Source organism: Aquarana catesbeiana, linkage group LG08 (assembly GCF_042186555.1).
Source record: "Aquarana catesbeiana isolate 2022-GZ linkage group LG08, ASM4218655v1, whole genome shotgun sequence".
NCBI classification, from domain to species: domain Eukaryota; kingdom Metazoa; phylum Chordata; class Amphibia; order Anura; family Ranidae; genus Aquarana; species Aquarana catesbeiana.
In genome coordinates this window covers 152,740,446-152,755,127 of record NC_133331.1, presented here as the reverse complement: position 1 = coordinate 152,755,127, position 14,682 = coordinate 152,740,446, and the positions used below count along the sequence as shown (strand labels likewise).

At 50.0% G+C, this 14,682-nt stretch overlaps 1 protein-coding gene across 1 annotated transcript in view; it reads right to left on the bottom strand.

Moving 5' to 3' along the window:
* EIF4EBP2 (eukaryotic translation initiation factor 4E binding protein 2) overlaps positions 1–550 on the bottom strand; it is a 33,329-nt gene extending 32,779 nt beyond the window's left edge. Inside the window, exon 1 of the mRNA XM_073596573.1 lies at positions 242–550. Coding sequence (XP_073452674.1) covers positions 242–374 — 133 coding nt within the window. The 5' untranslated portion in view covers positions 375–550. The remainder of the gene's footprint in view (positions 1–241) is intronic.
* Between the last annotated feature and the right edge of the window lie 14,132 nt (positions 551–14,682).

Below are 14,682 nucleotides of genomic sequence, written 5' to 3'. Positions count from 1 at the left end.
TGCAGGATTGTGCAATCACTGAGAGTGTGCATGCAGGGATGCCATGCAGGCTGTGTACTGGCATGTGATCTCTGCATTCACCAGCAGCAGCTCTGGGTGTGCCCTGGGCCTCAGATCCATCTGCATGCTCTCTGCACCCCCTCTCCTTCTCTGCACCCCCTCCCTAGGCCTACATTGCAGGGCCGAGCCCCCCTAACCGGGCATGCACAGGCCGCCATGCCCCTCCTCAGGCCTCACTTACCTCCAGGAGTGGTGGAGAAGAGGGTCCCCCCGGGGGTGGTGCAATAGTCATGAGGTAGCTGAGATGAGTCGCTAATATGGATGGTCCTGGTGGGGATGGCCCGGCTCTGGCTGTGCTGGTGTCCGGTTGACATGTTCCTGGCTTGAAGGATGTGTGTGTGGTGGGGGGGAAGAGAGGAAGAAAGCAAGACAGGGCCGGAGAGCGGGGCTGGGAGGAGCCGGCTGAGGTAGCGGGTGCACGTTAGGGGGGAGGGGTGTGCGGAGCTCCTTCCTTCTCTTTCCTCCTCCGCCCTTCACAAGCTCGCCACTGAGCCAGGAAACACGGCCAGGAAATGACGTCACGGACCGCGTGCTCTTAACCCCTCACAGGCCGCACTGGGTTAGGCTGATGCAACAGGAACGGGGGGAGGGGGAGGACCCTGGGCTGACAGGCCGAGATAAGGGCACGTGAGGGGCCCCTGTATGTCTGTCAGCAATGGAGGGAGAGACACCCTGCTAGGAAACGGCTAACAGCACATGTACACAGATCCGTCCTCACCCTCCACGTATCACTGTGACCACTAATAAAAATACACAATCATGATAATCCCTGAACTCCAGAATGAAAACACAAATCATGTGCAATTCAATATAAAAAAAAAGATCAACTAATGACCAATATACACGCTTCAATTTTATTATCCAATCGATAGGAGATTCAATCAAATGATTGGCTAATGGTGGCTATACACGCTTTGATTGTATTATTCAATCAATATGAAATTCAATTAAAAAGGTCAACTAATGGTGGCCAGACACACTTCAATTTTATGATCTGATCAATGTGCAATTCACTCAAAAACCATAGACTCAGCCCTGGTTCACACTGATGTGATGGGGGAAACGCACAAGATTCGCTGTGTTTCCCAGCATCGCACTGCATAGCAATCGCACAACGTCCATGCAATCTGCTGCGGGTGTCAGGCCCAGTTCACTTCGATGCGAATCGGATGCAATCCAAAAGGCATCGATTTGCATGTCATCTGAAAATACATTGTTTTATATAAAGGCTGTTCATATCGATGCGGTGCGATTTCATCCGCTTATGTGCAATGCGGGAACCAGTTAGAGTTACTTTAAACCCAAACACCTTTGCATTCCACAGGTTCTGAGGCTGATTTAATGCATAAAAGGCACCAAGTGAGTTTAATTATCACCTTAATCAGCCACAGAACCTGTGGAATATGTGTTCGGGTTTAAGGCTGGATTCACACCTATGCATTTTTTGTGCTTTTTGCATTTTACAGATTTGCACTACAGATTGCATTCCATAGGAAACCATGGTTTATGGACTGTAGTGCAATTCTGCAAAATGCAAAAAGCACTAAAAATGCATAGGTGTGAATCCAGCCTAAAGGGATGAAGTGGCAACCATAGAACCAGCGCAATTCCAGTGCAGTTCCCTCATCACATGTCACCTGCCGGCGGTGCGCACTGACATCTGCGAGTGTCAATGTAAAGTTAATGACACCCCCAGATTAGAGTTACCACCTCATCCCTTTAAAACCTAACAGATACTATTTACACAGGTTCTGTGGCTGATTAATGTGGTAATTAAACACACTTGGTGCCTTATCTGCATTAAATTGGCCTCAGAACGTGTGGATTCATATGTGTTCAGGTTTAAAGGGATGAGGTGGCAACTCTACCCCAGATCGGTTCGCAGATCGCAGTGCAAACTGCCAAATGGTGCAGGAATCGGATCGCATAGGTGTGAATGCCCATGTGATCAGACTTCAGCGCGGACCAAAAAAAGGGTCCTGCACCATTTTGGTGCGAATGCAATGCAACTTCAGCCATACCATCTGTATTGCTGAATTCGGATCACACAGACATCGCACGTGATGTGCACAACAATGCGGTGTGAATCACATGCAATGTCTGACATCGCACCAGTGTGAACCCAATCAAAAAAAAGGGTTCTGTGTGAGTTTATTGTGCGTGCGGTGCAAATTTAATCTCCAGCTATGCCCAGTTCTCTCAGAAATCGCATTAAATTCGCACCTGTCAAAACACAAATCGCAATGTGAAATAGCTTTAATTCGCACCGCATCAGTGTGAACCAAGCCTCAATGTTAAACAGATTGCAAAACGCAGTGTGAATGCCAGAATCGCATTGCATGGATGTGTACACCCATGTGATGCGATGCAGGTGCGGAAAAAAAGGTCCCTATACCATTTTGGTGCAGATACGATGCAATTTGAGCCATATGAAATGTATGGTTTAAATCGCACTGCACAGACATCCCATACGATGTGCACAGGAATGCGGTGCAAATGAAATGCGATCAGATTCCTATGTGAATCACATGTGTTCCGCACACGCACCAGTGTGAATCCAGGCTAATAGTGGCCAGACAAGCTTCAGTTTTATGATCTGATCAATGTGCAATTCAATCAAAACAATCGACTAATGGTGGTCAGACACACTTTTATTTTATTATCCGATCAATAAAAAGATTAAATCAAAACATACAACTAATGGTGGAAATACACATTTCAATTTTACTATTCAACCAATGTGATCAAAATGATCAAATCTACAAACAGTTGAATAGCTAGAACATCCCTTCTGATCAACTGAGACTCAATTTATATAAGATTCGATCAAACTCTTTTAAATTGGCCAGGGAGGAATATTATTGATCATTTTTAATCATTTATAAGCATTGGGATACCTTGTTCACAACATTGATCGGATTATGAGATGACATAGTGGAAACAGAGATACAATCGATAAGGCCCCTTTCACACTGGGGCGGTTTGCAGGCGTTATTGCGCTAAAAATACCGCCTGCAAACCGCCCCTAAACAGCCTCCGCTGTTTGTTCAGTGTGAAAGCCCGAGGGCTTTCACACTGAAGCGGTGCGCTGGCAGGACGGTAAAAAAAGTCCTGCGAGCCGCATCTTTGGAGCGGTGAAGGAGCGGTGTGTTCACCGCTCCTAAACCGCTCCTTCCCATTGAAATCAATGGGACAGCGCGGCTATACCGCGGTAATACCGTGGCTATAGACGCGCTGTACGAGCGGGTTTAACCCTTTTTCGGCCGCCAGCGGGGGTTAAAACCGCACCGCTAGCGGCCGAATACAGTCGCAAAAACGACGGTAAAACAGCGCTAAAAATAGCGCTGTTTTACCGCCGACGCCCCCCACCGCCCCAGTGTGAAAGGGGCCTAAGTGATGATTGAAATCCACTTCCTTGTGTGTGGCATATCGATGGGATGGGTTGTTGACTATAGAGCAATATTTCCTTTCAAAGAGAACGACTGGAAAATAAATCCATCATTTATCGTAGTGTGTGTGGCCATCGTTAGACTCAATCTCAGTTGGATTTGATCAGACTAAATCGATTGACCAGGGTGGAATATTATTCATTTTTCATTGATTGGAAGCATTAAGATACTTTACTCAAGAATATGATCGTATGTCAATTGATGAGATTACAGAGGGAAACAAAGGTATAATCGATATCTAACAATTGAAATCCACTTCTCTGTGTGTGACATATCGATCATATGGCTTGTCAATTGAACAGCAATTTTTCCTATCAGAAGAGATCAATCGGAAAAGAAATCAATCATTTAAGCGTGTGGCCACCATTAGATTATGAGATGACATGGTGAAGACAGAGATGCAATCGATAATTTAGGATCAGAAATTACGATTATATCTTAACTATTGATCAAAAACCACTTACCTCTGTGAGGCATATCGATTAAATGGGTTGACATCTCTAGATTGATTATTCCTATCAGAAAAGACCTTGATCATTTAGCAAAGCATGTATGGCCAAGCAGAACTAAACCTATTGACTAAAGCTATTGAACGGTTTCCCAAAACAGTTTAACTCAAGGCATGTTGGGAGTGATAACTGTCACATTGGCTTTTGCTCTGAACTGAACTGTCAAACCATCAAATGGCTGCTGTAATAACTGGTCACATGTATAGCGCCATGGCAACTGCAGATCAAACAGAGGCTAAGATGGCAGCTTCCTTGGCTGGAAAGGAGAGGAGGGTTTAGTTCCGCTTTAAAGTGGTTGGAAAGGCAGAATGTTTTTTTTATCTTAATGCATTCTATGCATTAAGATAAAAAAGTTTCTGTGTGCAGCAGCCACCTCAGCCCCCTTAATACTTACCTGAGCCCCATCTCTGTCCAGCGATATCCACAAGCGCCTCGGCCTTCTGAGACTTTCCCTCCTGATTGACCGAGACACAGCAGCAGCGCCATTGGCTCCCACTGCTGTCAAGCAAAGTCAGCTAGCCAATCAGGAGAGAGAGGGTGTCGGGCCATGACTCCGTGTCTGAATGGACACAGGGAGTTGTGACTCGGCTCACACTTTGAATGAATATTGCACGGTCATGCAACACTGTACCTAAATGAAATTTTTATATTTTCTCCCCCCACAAATAGAGCTTTCTTTTGGTGGTATTTAATCACTTCTGAGGTTTTTATTTTTTTGCTAAAAAAACGAAAAAAGACAGACAATTTAAAAAAAAAATCTCAGTTACATAGTTTGTTAATACATTTTGAAAACGGATAATTTTTCTCCTTCATTTATGTGAGTTGATGAGGCAGCACTGATGGGCACTGATAGGCTGCACTGATGGGCACTGATAGGCTGCACAGATAGACACTGATAAGGCAGCACTGATAGGTGGCACTGGTGGGCACTAATGAGGCGGCACTGGTGGGCACTGAGAGGTGGCACTGATGGGTGGCACTGATGGGTGACACTGAAGGGCACTGATGGGTGGCACTGAAAGGCACTGATAGGTGGCACTGATAGGTGGCACTAATAGGTGGCACTGGTAGGCAGCACTGAAAGGAGGCACTGATGGGCACTGGTTGACAGCACTGATGGGCACTGAAAAATGGCACTGGTGGGCATTGATAGGTGGCACTGGTAGGTGGCACTGTTGGGCGCTGGTAGGCAGCACTGATATGCACCTGTAGGTGGCACTGGTGGGCACTGCATAGCAGCAGTGCCTCTCCCTGTTCGGGACTGATGTCCCTCTGTCAAAAGCCAGTGGTCGCCTTTTTTTCCCCCTCTTGCTGTCAGCATGAGGGGGAAAAAAAAGCTGATTACCGATCTTCTGTGTACATCACGTGATCAGCTTAGTAAAGGGATCTGCCCCTTACTCCGATCTGTGATCAACCGAGTCTCATTGACTCAGTGATCACAGAGCGCGCCACGTGCGCTCCACAGGGGCACGCAGGCAGCACATGCATGGGAGGATGTCTATTGATGCCCTTCGAGCAAATTAAGGCCCGCACCATAGTCGTCATTCAGTTATAGCACGGACGGGAGGTGGTTAGCCACCTAAGCCCCGGACCATTTGGCTGGCCAAAGACCAGAGCACTTTTTGCGATTCGGCACTGCGTCGCTTTACCTGACAATTGCGCGGTCGTGCGACGTGGCTCCCAAACAAAATTGATGTCCTTTTTTCCCCATAAATAGAGCTTTCTTTTGGTGGTATTTGATCACCTCTGCGTTTTTTATTTTTTGCGCTATAAACAAAAAACAAATTTGAAAAAAAACGCATAATTTTTTACTTTTTGCTATAATAAATATCCCCCAAAAATATATAAAAAAACATTTTTTTCCCTCAGTTTAGGCCGATATGTATTCTTCTACATATTTTTGGTAAGAAAAGTCACAATAAGCGTTTATTGTTTGGTTTGTGCAAAAGTTATAGCGTCTATAAAATAGGGGATAGTTTTATGGCATTTTTATCAATAATTTTTTTTTTTACTAGTAATGGCGGCAATCTGTGATCTTTATCGTGAATGTGACATTATGGCGGACAGATCGGACGCTTTTGGCACTTTTTTGGGACCATTTACATTTATACAGCGATCAGTGCGATTAAAAATGCATTGATTACTGTGTAAATGTGACTGACAGTGAAGGTATTAACCTGGAGGGGGCACTGTAGGGGTTAAGTGTATCCTAGTGAGTGATTCTAACTGTAGGGGGGATGGGCTACGTGTGACACAACACTGATCACTGCTCCCGATCACAGGGAGCGGTGATCAGTGTCAGTGTCATTAGGCAGAACGGGGAAATGCTTGTTTACATCAGCATTTCCCCGTTCTTCCTCTCCGTGAGACGATCGCGGACTCGCGATCACACTCACAGAGCTTGCGGCAGGGTCGCGTGTGCGCCACGGCGGCAAATTTAAAGGGACGTACCTGTACGCCCATTTGCCTGTCCGTGCCATTCTGCCAACGTAAATGTTCGTGCGGCGGTCGGCAAGCGGTTAAAGTGGATGTTAACACTCACATATATCCAGTGAAGTGCACAGCCCCAGATGATACACAGGGATGAAACAAATCCACCTACATAAATTTTACATGTATATCTGCTGTCTTCATCCTCATTCAGCAGTAGCAGTGTAGTGTTGGATTACATCACATAGGTGGAGACTTTCAGAGCTGTCCTGTGAGTAAAGCAGCTTTCTGCTAAACTATTTATAGCACCCTCCCTGACACAAATTTCAGGCTGGATTTATCACGTGTTGGAGAACTTGTCAGAAGTTATAATGCTGATAACAGAACAGAGCAGGAGACAGCTATGGGACATAGTGCTTTAAAGAGAGATATGAAAACACTGCAGATATATGTGCCCATCTCAAATTTCATGAATCGGGTTTACATCCACTTTAAAGGAAGCTCTATCATTACATTTTTTTTCACTGTTCTGTCCCCTGGGGGACAAAGTACATGTAGGACGCCATGTTTCTAGGTGCTTCCTGACCCTAGCGATGAGCTTAGGTTGGCCCTCCCTCCTCTTCCCCTGCAACCATCTGACAACATAGCTAGGAAGGAGACGGCCACTTCATAATGGCCGCTTGTCTTGGCTCCAAGCACCTCCCAGAGACAATCAACAGCAAGAGGAATGCAGAGGGAGAGGAGGCTGTTCACACGGCATCAAACACACTGTATATAGATGTGTATAGTGTGTAGTTTTGTACACATTTGTACAATTTGTGCAGTGTAGAAGGCTATGGGTCCATTCACACAGCAACGCCTGGTAGCGTAATGTTGTACTGCGCCACCACTCCGTTCGCACATAGTGTCAGAGGCGCAGCGGCGGCAGAGGACTGTGTCTGTGTCCCGACTCCCGAATGAATGGAAGCAAGCAAACATTCATTGATGGGCGCAGGTGAGGCTGCATTTGATGGGCGCTGGTGAGGCTGCATTTGATGGGCGCTGGTGAGGCTGCATTTGATGGGCACTGGTGAAGCTGCATTTGATGGGCGCTGGTGAGACTGCATTTGATGGGCGCTGGTGGGACTGCATTTGATGGGCGCTGGTGAGGCTGCATTTGATGGGCGCTGGTGAGACTGCATTTGATGGGCACTGGTGAGACTGCATTTGATGGGCGCTGGTGAGGCTGCATTGATGGGCGCCGATGAGGCTGCACTGATGGGCGCCGATGAGGATGCATTGATGGGCGCTGGTAAGGGTGCATTTGATGGGCGCTGGTAAGGCTGCATTGATGGCGCTGGTGAGGCTGCATTGATGGGCGCTGGTGTGTATGGCAGCCGTTTCCAACAGATGCCGGCCGGTTGGCTGGCTTCTGTCAGATTAGCATGCTGGAAAACTAGCAGCTGACCGGCTCCTCATCAGCGCTCCCAGCCAATAGTTGAAAAAGCGCTGATCAGAGTGTTCTGGCAGGGGGGCTGTCCCCTATCAGAACACAACAGCTCAGAAAGGGAGATCACTGTACTAAAGTCAGATTGTTAGTACAGTGGTTCCGACTGGAGCTGACAGTTTAACCACGTCCAGCCCAAGGCCGTCATATGACGTCCTGGACTTTCAGTGGGAATATCTGAATGATGGGTGCAGCTATAGGCATCATTCAGATATCCTCGTTTTCAGCCAGCAATTCTGAGCACCATAAGAATGATTATAGTGGCAGTTCCGCCGAATGATCTGTTCTTAGAGGCGACCGAAGGGGACATCCCCCCCTTCTCGCCGCCATCGGGTGCTTCCCTGGGCTCTCCCGTGCCATCGGGGACCCGGAGAAAGAATTGGCCACCGCCGGATGATGACCATAGAGATTTCCGGTGACCAGATGGTCATAAGTCATCTCTATGACCGTCGGAGGCCCGGGTGCGGCGTTATGATGTCACGTCCAGGCCGTGATTGTAAACAAAGCTGCAATCGCGTCTGGTAAGTATGAAATCGTTTTCTTAATTTTTTTTTGATCTCATGCTTTCCAGCCTGGAGGAGAGATGTGGGGTCTTATTGACCCCACATCTCTCCATAAAGAGGACCTGTCACGCTCTATTCCTATTACAAGGGATGTTTACATTCCTTGTAATAGGAATAAAAGTGATAAAAAAAACATTAAAAGAGAAAGTGTAAAAATAAAAAAAAAGTAAAATAAACAATAAAAATTATTTATTTATTTTTTAAAACGCCCCTGTCTCTGGTAGCTCGCGCTCAGAAGCGAACGCACCTGTAAGTCCTGCCCACATATGTAAACGCCGTTCAAACCACACATGTGAGGTATCGCCACATGTGTTAGAGCACGAGCAACAATTCTAGCACTAGAACTCCTCTGTAACTCTAAACTGGTAACCTGTAAAAAATTTAAAGCGTCGCCTATGGAGATTTTTAAGTATCGAAGTTTGGCGCCATTCCATGAGTGTGTGCAATTTTAAAGTGTGACATGTTAGGTATCTGTTTATTCAGCGTAACATCATCTTTCACATTATACAAAAAAATTGGGCTAACTTTACTGTTTTGTTATTTTTTAATTCATGAAACAGTTTTTTTTTTCAAAAAAACTTGCTTGAAAAATTGTTGCACAAATACTGTGCGGGATAAAAAGTTGCAACAACCTCTATTTTATTCCCTAGGGCAGGGATCCTCAAACTACGGCCCTCCAGCTGTTGCAGAACTACACATCCCATGAGGCATTGTAAAACTCTGACATTCACAGACATGGCTGGGCATGATGGGAATTGTAGTTCCTGAACACCTGGAGGGCCGCAGTTTGAAGACCCCTGCCCTAGGGTGTCTGCTAAAAAAAACATATACAATATTTGGGGGTTCTGAGTAATTTTCTAGCAAGAAAATGATGATTTTTACATGTAGGAGAGGAGTGCCAGAATAGGCCCGGTATTGAAGTGGTTAAAAAACTCATAGTGTATACCAGGCTTTTGGCACCATTTCCTGTATTCTGTATACAATAACAGGCTGTTGGGGCAGCTGCAGCTATTCATGCAGGCCTCTTGAACCCATTGGGAAAGAGAGCCCTGACTGATGGGGGCATAACCAGGGCGGAGTAAGGTGACTAAGGGTCACGGTGGATTGGTGGGGGGATGGGATGGGGTTGGGCCTGAGCTCACTAAGGTGATTGCCCCAGGAGATTCTGGGCCTTTGGTGAAGAAGAGTGGTAAGAACTGGCTGCACCCCACCCTGTCCCTCCAACCATGGACACCGAGCTCCTTCTGGCCAGGGTCCGAGAGATGGCTCTTCAGGGTCAGGCCGGGTGGCTTTTCTCCCTCCTGACTCCTGGGGATTCTTCTCCTATTCCAACACCTGATCCCCCTCAGGATGTCCCCCCCAGGGACTCGTCCGCCTTCCCGCCTCAGTCCCAGTCCCTCCAGGGCCTCTTATTGCTCCCCTCCAGATCCTTCTTCTCCCTCTCCTTCTCCTTTAGCCCATGCTTCCCGCTCTTCATCGGCGGGGAAGTGCCCTTCCCCTGTCATCTCCCGCCGTCTGTCAGCGCGGCGGAGGCCCCCCACGCAGGCTAAGGCCTCCGCTCGGCCTCGCGCTGTCCCCACTCACGCAGCCCCCGCTCCAGTGCTCGCCCCCCTCTCTCCCCTGCTATATTAGACTATGGCCGGGCTGGAGCCGTAGCGCTCCCCGGCCCCCCACCGCATATGTCAGCCATCAGGGTACCTTTGCCTCCCCCCGCGGATGGCGGGGGGGTCCCGGTCGGCCGGTCCGTGCGTTCCTCCGCCCGGATATCCTCAGGATTGAAGGGGAGGAGGCGGCGGATCGGTTCACCGGCCACCGCTGCATCCTCTGCTTCTGTCGGTCCCGTCCCCTGTGATGATGGCTCCGCCGGGGACTTGGAGCCGGATCGGCTCCACCTGGTGGACATGTCGCTCCCTGCGCCTGACTGGGCGGAAGTTTTAAATCTTCACACACAACTGCTGGATGCCAGGGATGCTGGGCAGCGCAGCAGTGTGGTGTGTGGAGATACACAGAACTGCTCACATCGGTATCCCCCTGCGCCCACCTGGGCGGGCATGCCGTCCGCTTTAGGAATGCCACAAGTGCAGGATCTATCCTGCGGAGCTCCGTCTGTGCCCGGCAGGGCAGGGGACAGGTCTCTCCCCTCAACATTGCATGTTGCTGGGGCCAGCTCACTGAACTTCACCTCTGCGCCCGGCAGGGCGGGCAACGTGCAGTTCACCCCTCCTCCTCCGACACCCTGTGCCCACCGGCAGCCTTCTGCGCCCTGCAGGGCGCAGGCCAGTCGTGAGCGTTTGACCTCCACCCCGTCGGTGGGGCAAACGCTCCCCTACGTGCCTGTCCGGGCTGGTGGTCCTGATGGGATGCCCGCATCGGTTGCCCATCCTCGTCCCCCCGCGCCCGTCAGGGCGGGAGATCTCGGCTCCAGACCCGGGCTGGCGGCAGCATCCGCCCCGGGTCAGACAAGAGGAGCTGGCAGGTGTCCCTGCCGTTGCTCAGCCTCTGTCCGTGGTCAGTCGGATTCGTCCGGGTCCGTGGTTGGACCCCCGCCCTTGGATCTTTCCTTGAGTCGAGACAGCCCGGCAGATGATGGCCTCGCGGGTCATCCGAGTGCAGGCCGCCTACGCTCACAGTCTTCTGGAGTCATTTCGGAAACGGATCCGCCGCCGGGCCCGGCGGCTGGTCGTCCATCACCTGTGATGCCTCCTCGACCAAGTGAGTATGACTGCGAGTTAATTTGGGGTAGATCAGCTGACGCTTCCGTATCGGGCCCGGAGGACCGCATAGCGTCGGTTGTAAAGTCAGTTCTCTCCAGTATGGGAGTTTCGGGATCGCCCAGCCCCACCTCCGCTTATGGGGGTGCGTTGTGGGCAGTGGCGCAGACGGGCACCCATTTGACGGAGGTGATGAAAGAGAAGATATGGCGTCGCGAATTCGTCGATTTTCTTACCCTCGTTCCGCCGGATAGGGAGACTATTGACAAATCTCGACAGATTGACGTATCGGCGCAGGGTGACAAACCCAAACAGCTTCCTAGAACATTCGGGAACTGGCTGCAGGGGTTTTATGCTTACGTGGGAGTGCTCAGTGAGCGGTTCCCGGAGTTGGCAACTTCGTTATTTTGCTATTTAGACCTTATTTGGGGTGCATACAAGGTTTACGGGGGTCAGTGCTGGTTCCATTATGATACTCAATTTCGGCAGAAAATGGCGGCACGTCGTGAATCTCGTTTCGATTGTCAGGATGGTAGCCTGTGGTTGCTGCTGATGTGCCCTCATAGGCCTTCGTCCTTTCAGTCCGTGGTCGGCGCCCCTCAGTCCGGAGAAGGGTATCTGCTGGCTTTTGAACGAAAGCCACTGTAAGTGGTACTCCGCCTGTCATTTCAGGCATGAGTGCTCCAGTTGTGGGGGGGCTCACCCCGCCAGTAGGTGTTTTCGAAAAGGCAAACAATCGCTTCCCAGATCCGGAGCCAAGACTGACCTTCCTAAGCCGGAGGACGCCGGTGAACGTCATAGAGATGCTTCCCTGGCTAGACCGGTACCCCCTTCGTAGAGAGGCCCTGATTCTGCGGGACGGCTTGGACCGTGGTTTCTGGATCCCCTTTTCCCCGTCAGACGCCCTGACCATGTCTCCAAATTTGAAATCAGCGGTGGAATTCAAATCCGTCGTGGCCGAGAAGCTTCAGAAGGAATTGGAATTGGGGCGAGTGGCAGGCCCCTTTGATCTCCCCCCTTTTCACAACCTGAGGGTATCCCCCCTCGGTGTGGTCCCAAAAAAGGTGGAGGGAAAATTTCGCCTCATTCATCATCTATCCTACCCTTCTGGCTCCTCGGTGAACGATGGCATTGACAGGGAGGAATCCAGAGTGCACTATGCGTCCTTTGACAGGGCGCTCCAGCTGGTTAGGGCAGCGGGGCAGTCTGCCCTTCTGGCGAAAGCGGAAATTGAGTCCACGTTCCGCCTCCTCCCAGTCCATCCGGACTGTTTCCACCTCCTGGGTTGCTATTTCCAGGGTAGCTATTTTTTCGACATGTGCCTTCCTATGGGTTGTGCCATCTCGTGTTATTTCTTTGAACTATTTAGTAGCTTCCTTGAATGGGTAGTCACCCAGGAGGCGGGTACTCAGTTCCTTCTGCATTATCTCGACGACTTTCTGTTTGTGGGTTCGGCAGGCAGTGGGCAGTGTCTACGCCTGCTCACTGTTTTTCAGGATACATGCCGGCTTTTCGCCGTCCCACGGTCCGCTGACAAGACGGAGGGCCCCGTCACAGTCCTGTCGTTTTTAGGTATTGAGATAGACACAGTGGCGATGGTCTTTAGGTTGCCTAGTGACAAGTTGTCCAGGCTTCTCTCGTTAGTTCGCTTGGCGAAAGGGGCGAAGAAATTGCAGCTGAAACAGCTGCAGTCGTTGCTGGGTCATCTGGTTTTCGCCTGTAGGGTCATCCGGATGGGGAGGGCCTTCTGTAGGCGACTGTCATGGGCCACGAAGGGCATAACTGCCCCTCACCACTACGTCAGGATCACTAAGCCTATGAGGGATGACTTGGGGATATGGCTATCATTCTTGCAGACTTACAATAGGCAGTCGTGCTGGTTGCGGGAGGAAGTGCCGAACACACAGCTGGAGTTATATACCGATGCTGCAGGCTCCTGTGGGTTCGGTGCTTTCTTTCAAGGGGAATGGGCTGCTGAATGCTGGCCGGCCTCATGGGCCCACATGGATTTGTTGCGCAACCTCACCTTGCTGGAGCTGTTTCCAATTATTGTTGCCGTTGAGCTCTGGGGTGAAAGGTTGCGCAATCACCAGGTGGTCTTCTGGTCGGATAATATGAGTGTGGTGCAGGTGGTGAACAAACAGTCAGCCAGTTCTCCTCCGGTTGTTTCGTTGCTACGGTTTTTAGTTTTAAAATGTTTACATTTCAACATCTGCGTTAGGGCCAGGCATGTTCCGGGTGCCTCTAATGACATTGCCGATGCTCTTTCTCGTCAACAGTTCTGCCGTTTTCGAACCCTGGCTCCGATGGCTTCTTTGGAGGGCCTCCCTTGTCCGGCCCACTTATGGAACCTCGTTTCCGGCATTTAACAGAGCTCCTTCGGTCGTCGCTTTCTCCACGGACGTGGGCGTCGTACTGCCGGGTTTGGCACGAGTGGGTCCTGGCGTCGGGTGGTGAGTCCAACATTTATTCCCCGGATGATCGGCGTTTAACCTTATTTGCCTACCTAGTCTTCCTGTCGGAAAAAGGCGTCTCTGGGTCGACGGTTTCATCCGCGTTGTCTGTCCTGTCATTTTGGTTTCAGCTTCTGGGGTGGGAGGATGTAACAAAATCCTTCCCCGTTCGGCGGGTGGTCCGGGGTTGGAAGCGGGTCACACATCTTCCGGACACCAGGCGTCCTATTTCTATTCAGATTCTCTTGGGCATCTTGTCTCTGCTTCCGAATGTATGTTCATGGATATGAGACCCTCCTTTTCTGGGTAGCCTTTTCATGGGCTTTCTTTGGTGCCTTTCGCATTGGCGAATTGGTGTCAAAATCAAAATCGTTCCCGGGGGGCATCCTATGGGAGGACGTGTCGTTATCGCACCGCAGCGTCACTATTTTGTTGCTTTCATCCAAAACTGATTGTTTTGGTAGGGGTCGCCGGGTAGTCCTTCATTATTGCGGCGGCCCCTTTTGTCCGGTGTCTTTGGCCCTCCCTTTCGTGTCTGTGCGCCCCCTGTCCCCTACATTTTTTGTACATGCTGATGCAACTTCTCTCAGTCGTTTTCAATTTTTGCGTGTTTTTCGTCGTTGCTTGGAGAATTTGGGCCTTCCTGCGAAGGAATTTTCCACCCACTCTTTTCGCATTGGCGCGGCGACCGCCGCTTCCGGTTTGGGATTCTCCGATACGGAACTTCAGCGTTTAGGTAGATGGGAGTCATCTCGTTTTTCTTTGTATGTCCGACCACATCTGTTGTGTTGATTTCCAGGTTCCTTCCCGGCACAGATCTGGATTCTTGGAGATTCTTTCATATACTGGGCCGCTTGTCGGGCAGAGATCCGGACTTATGGCAGGAATTTGGGATTCTCATACGATGTGGCCAGGATAAGCTGGATCGGGTTGCGTGGGTTACGCTGGCCTCAGGTCCTGCCCACATTTCTGGTCCCATCATCCTGGTCATACATGCGGGTGGGAATGACGTTGGCTATGT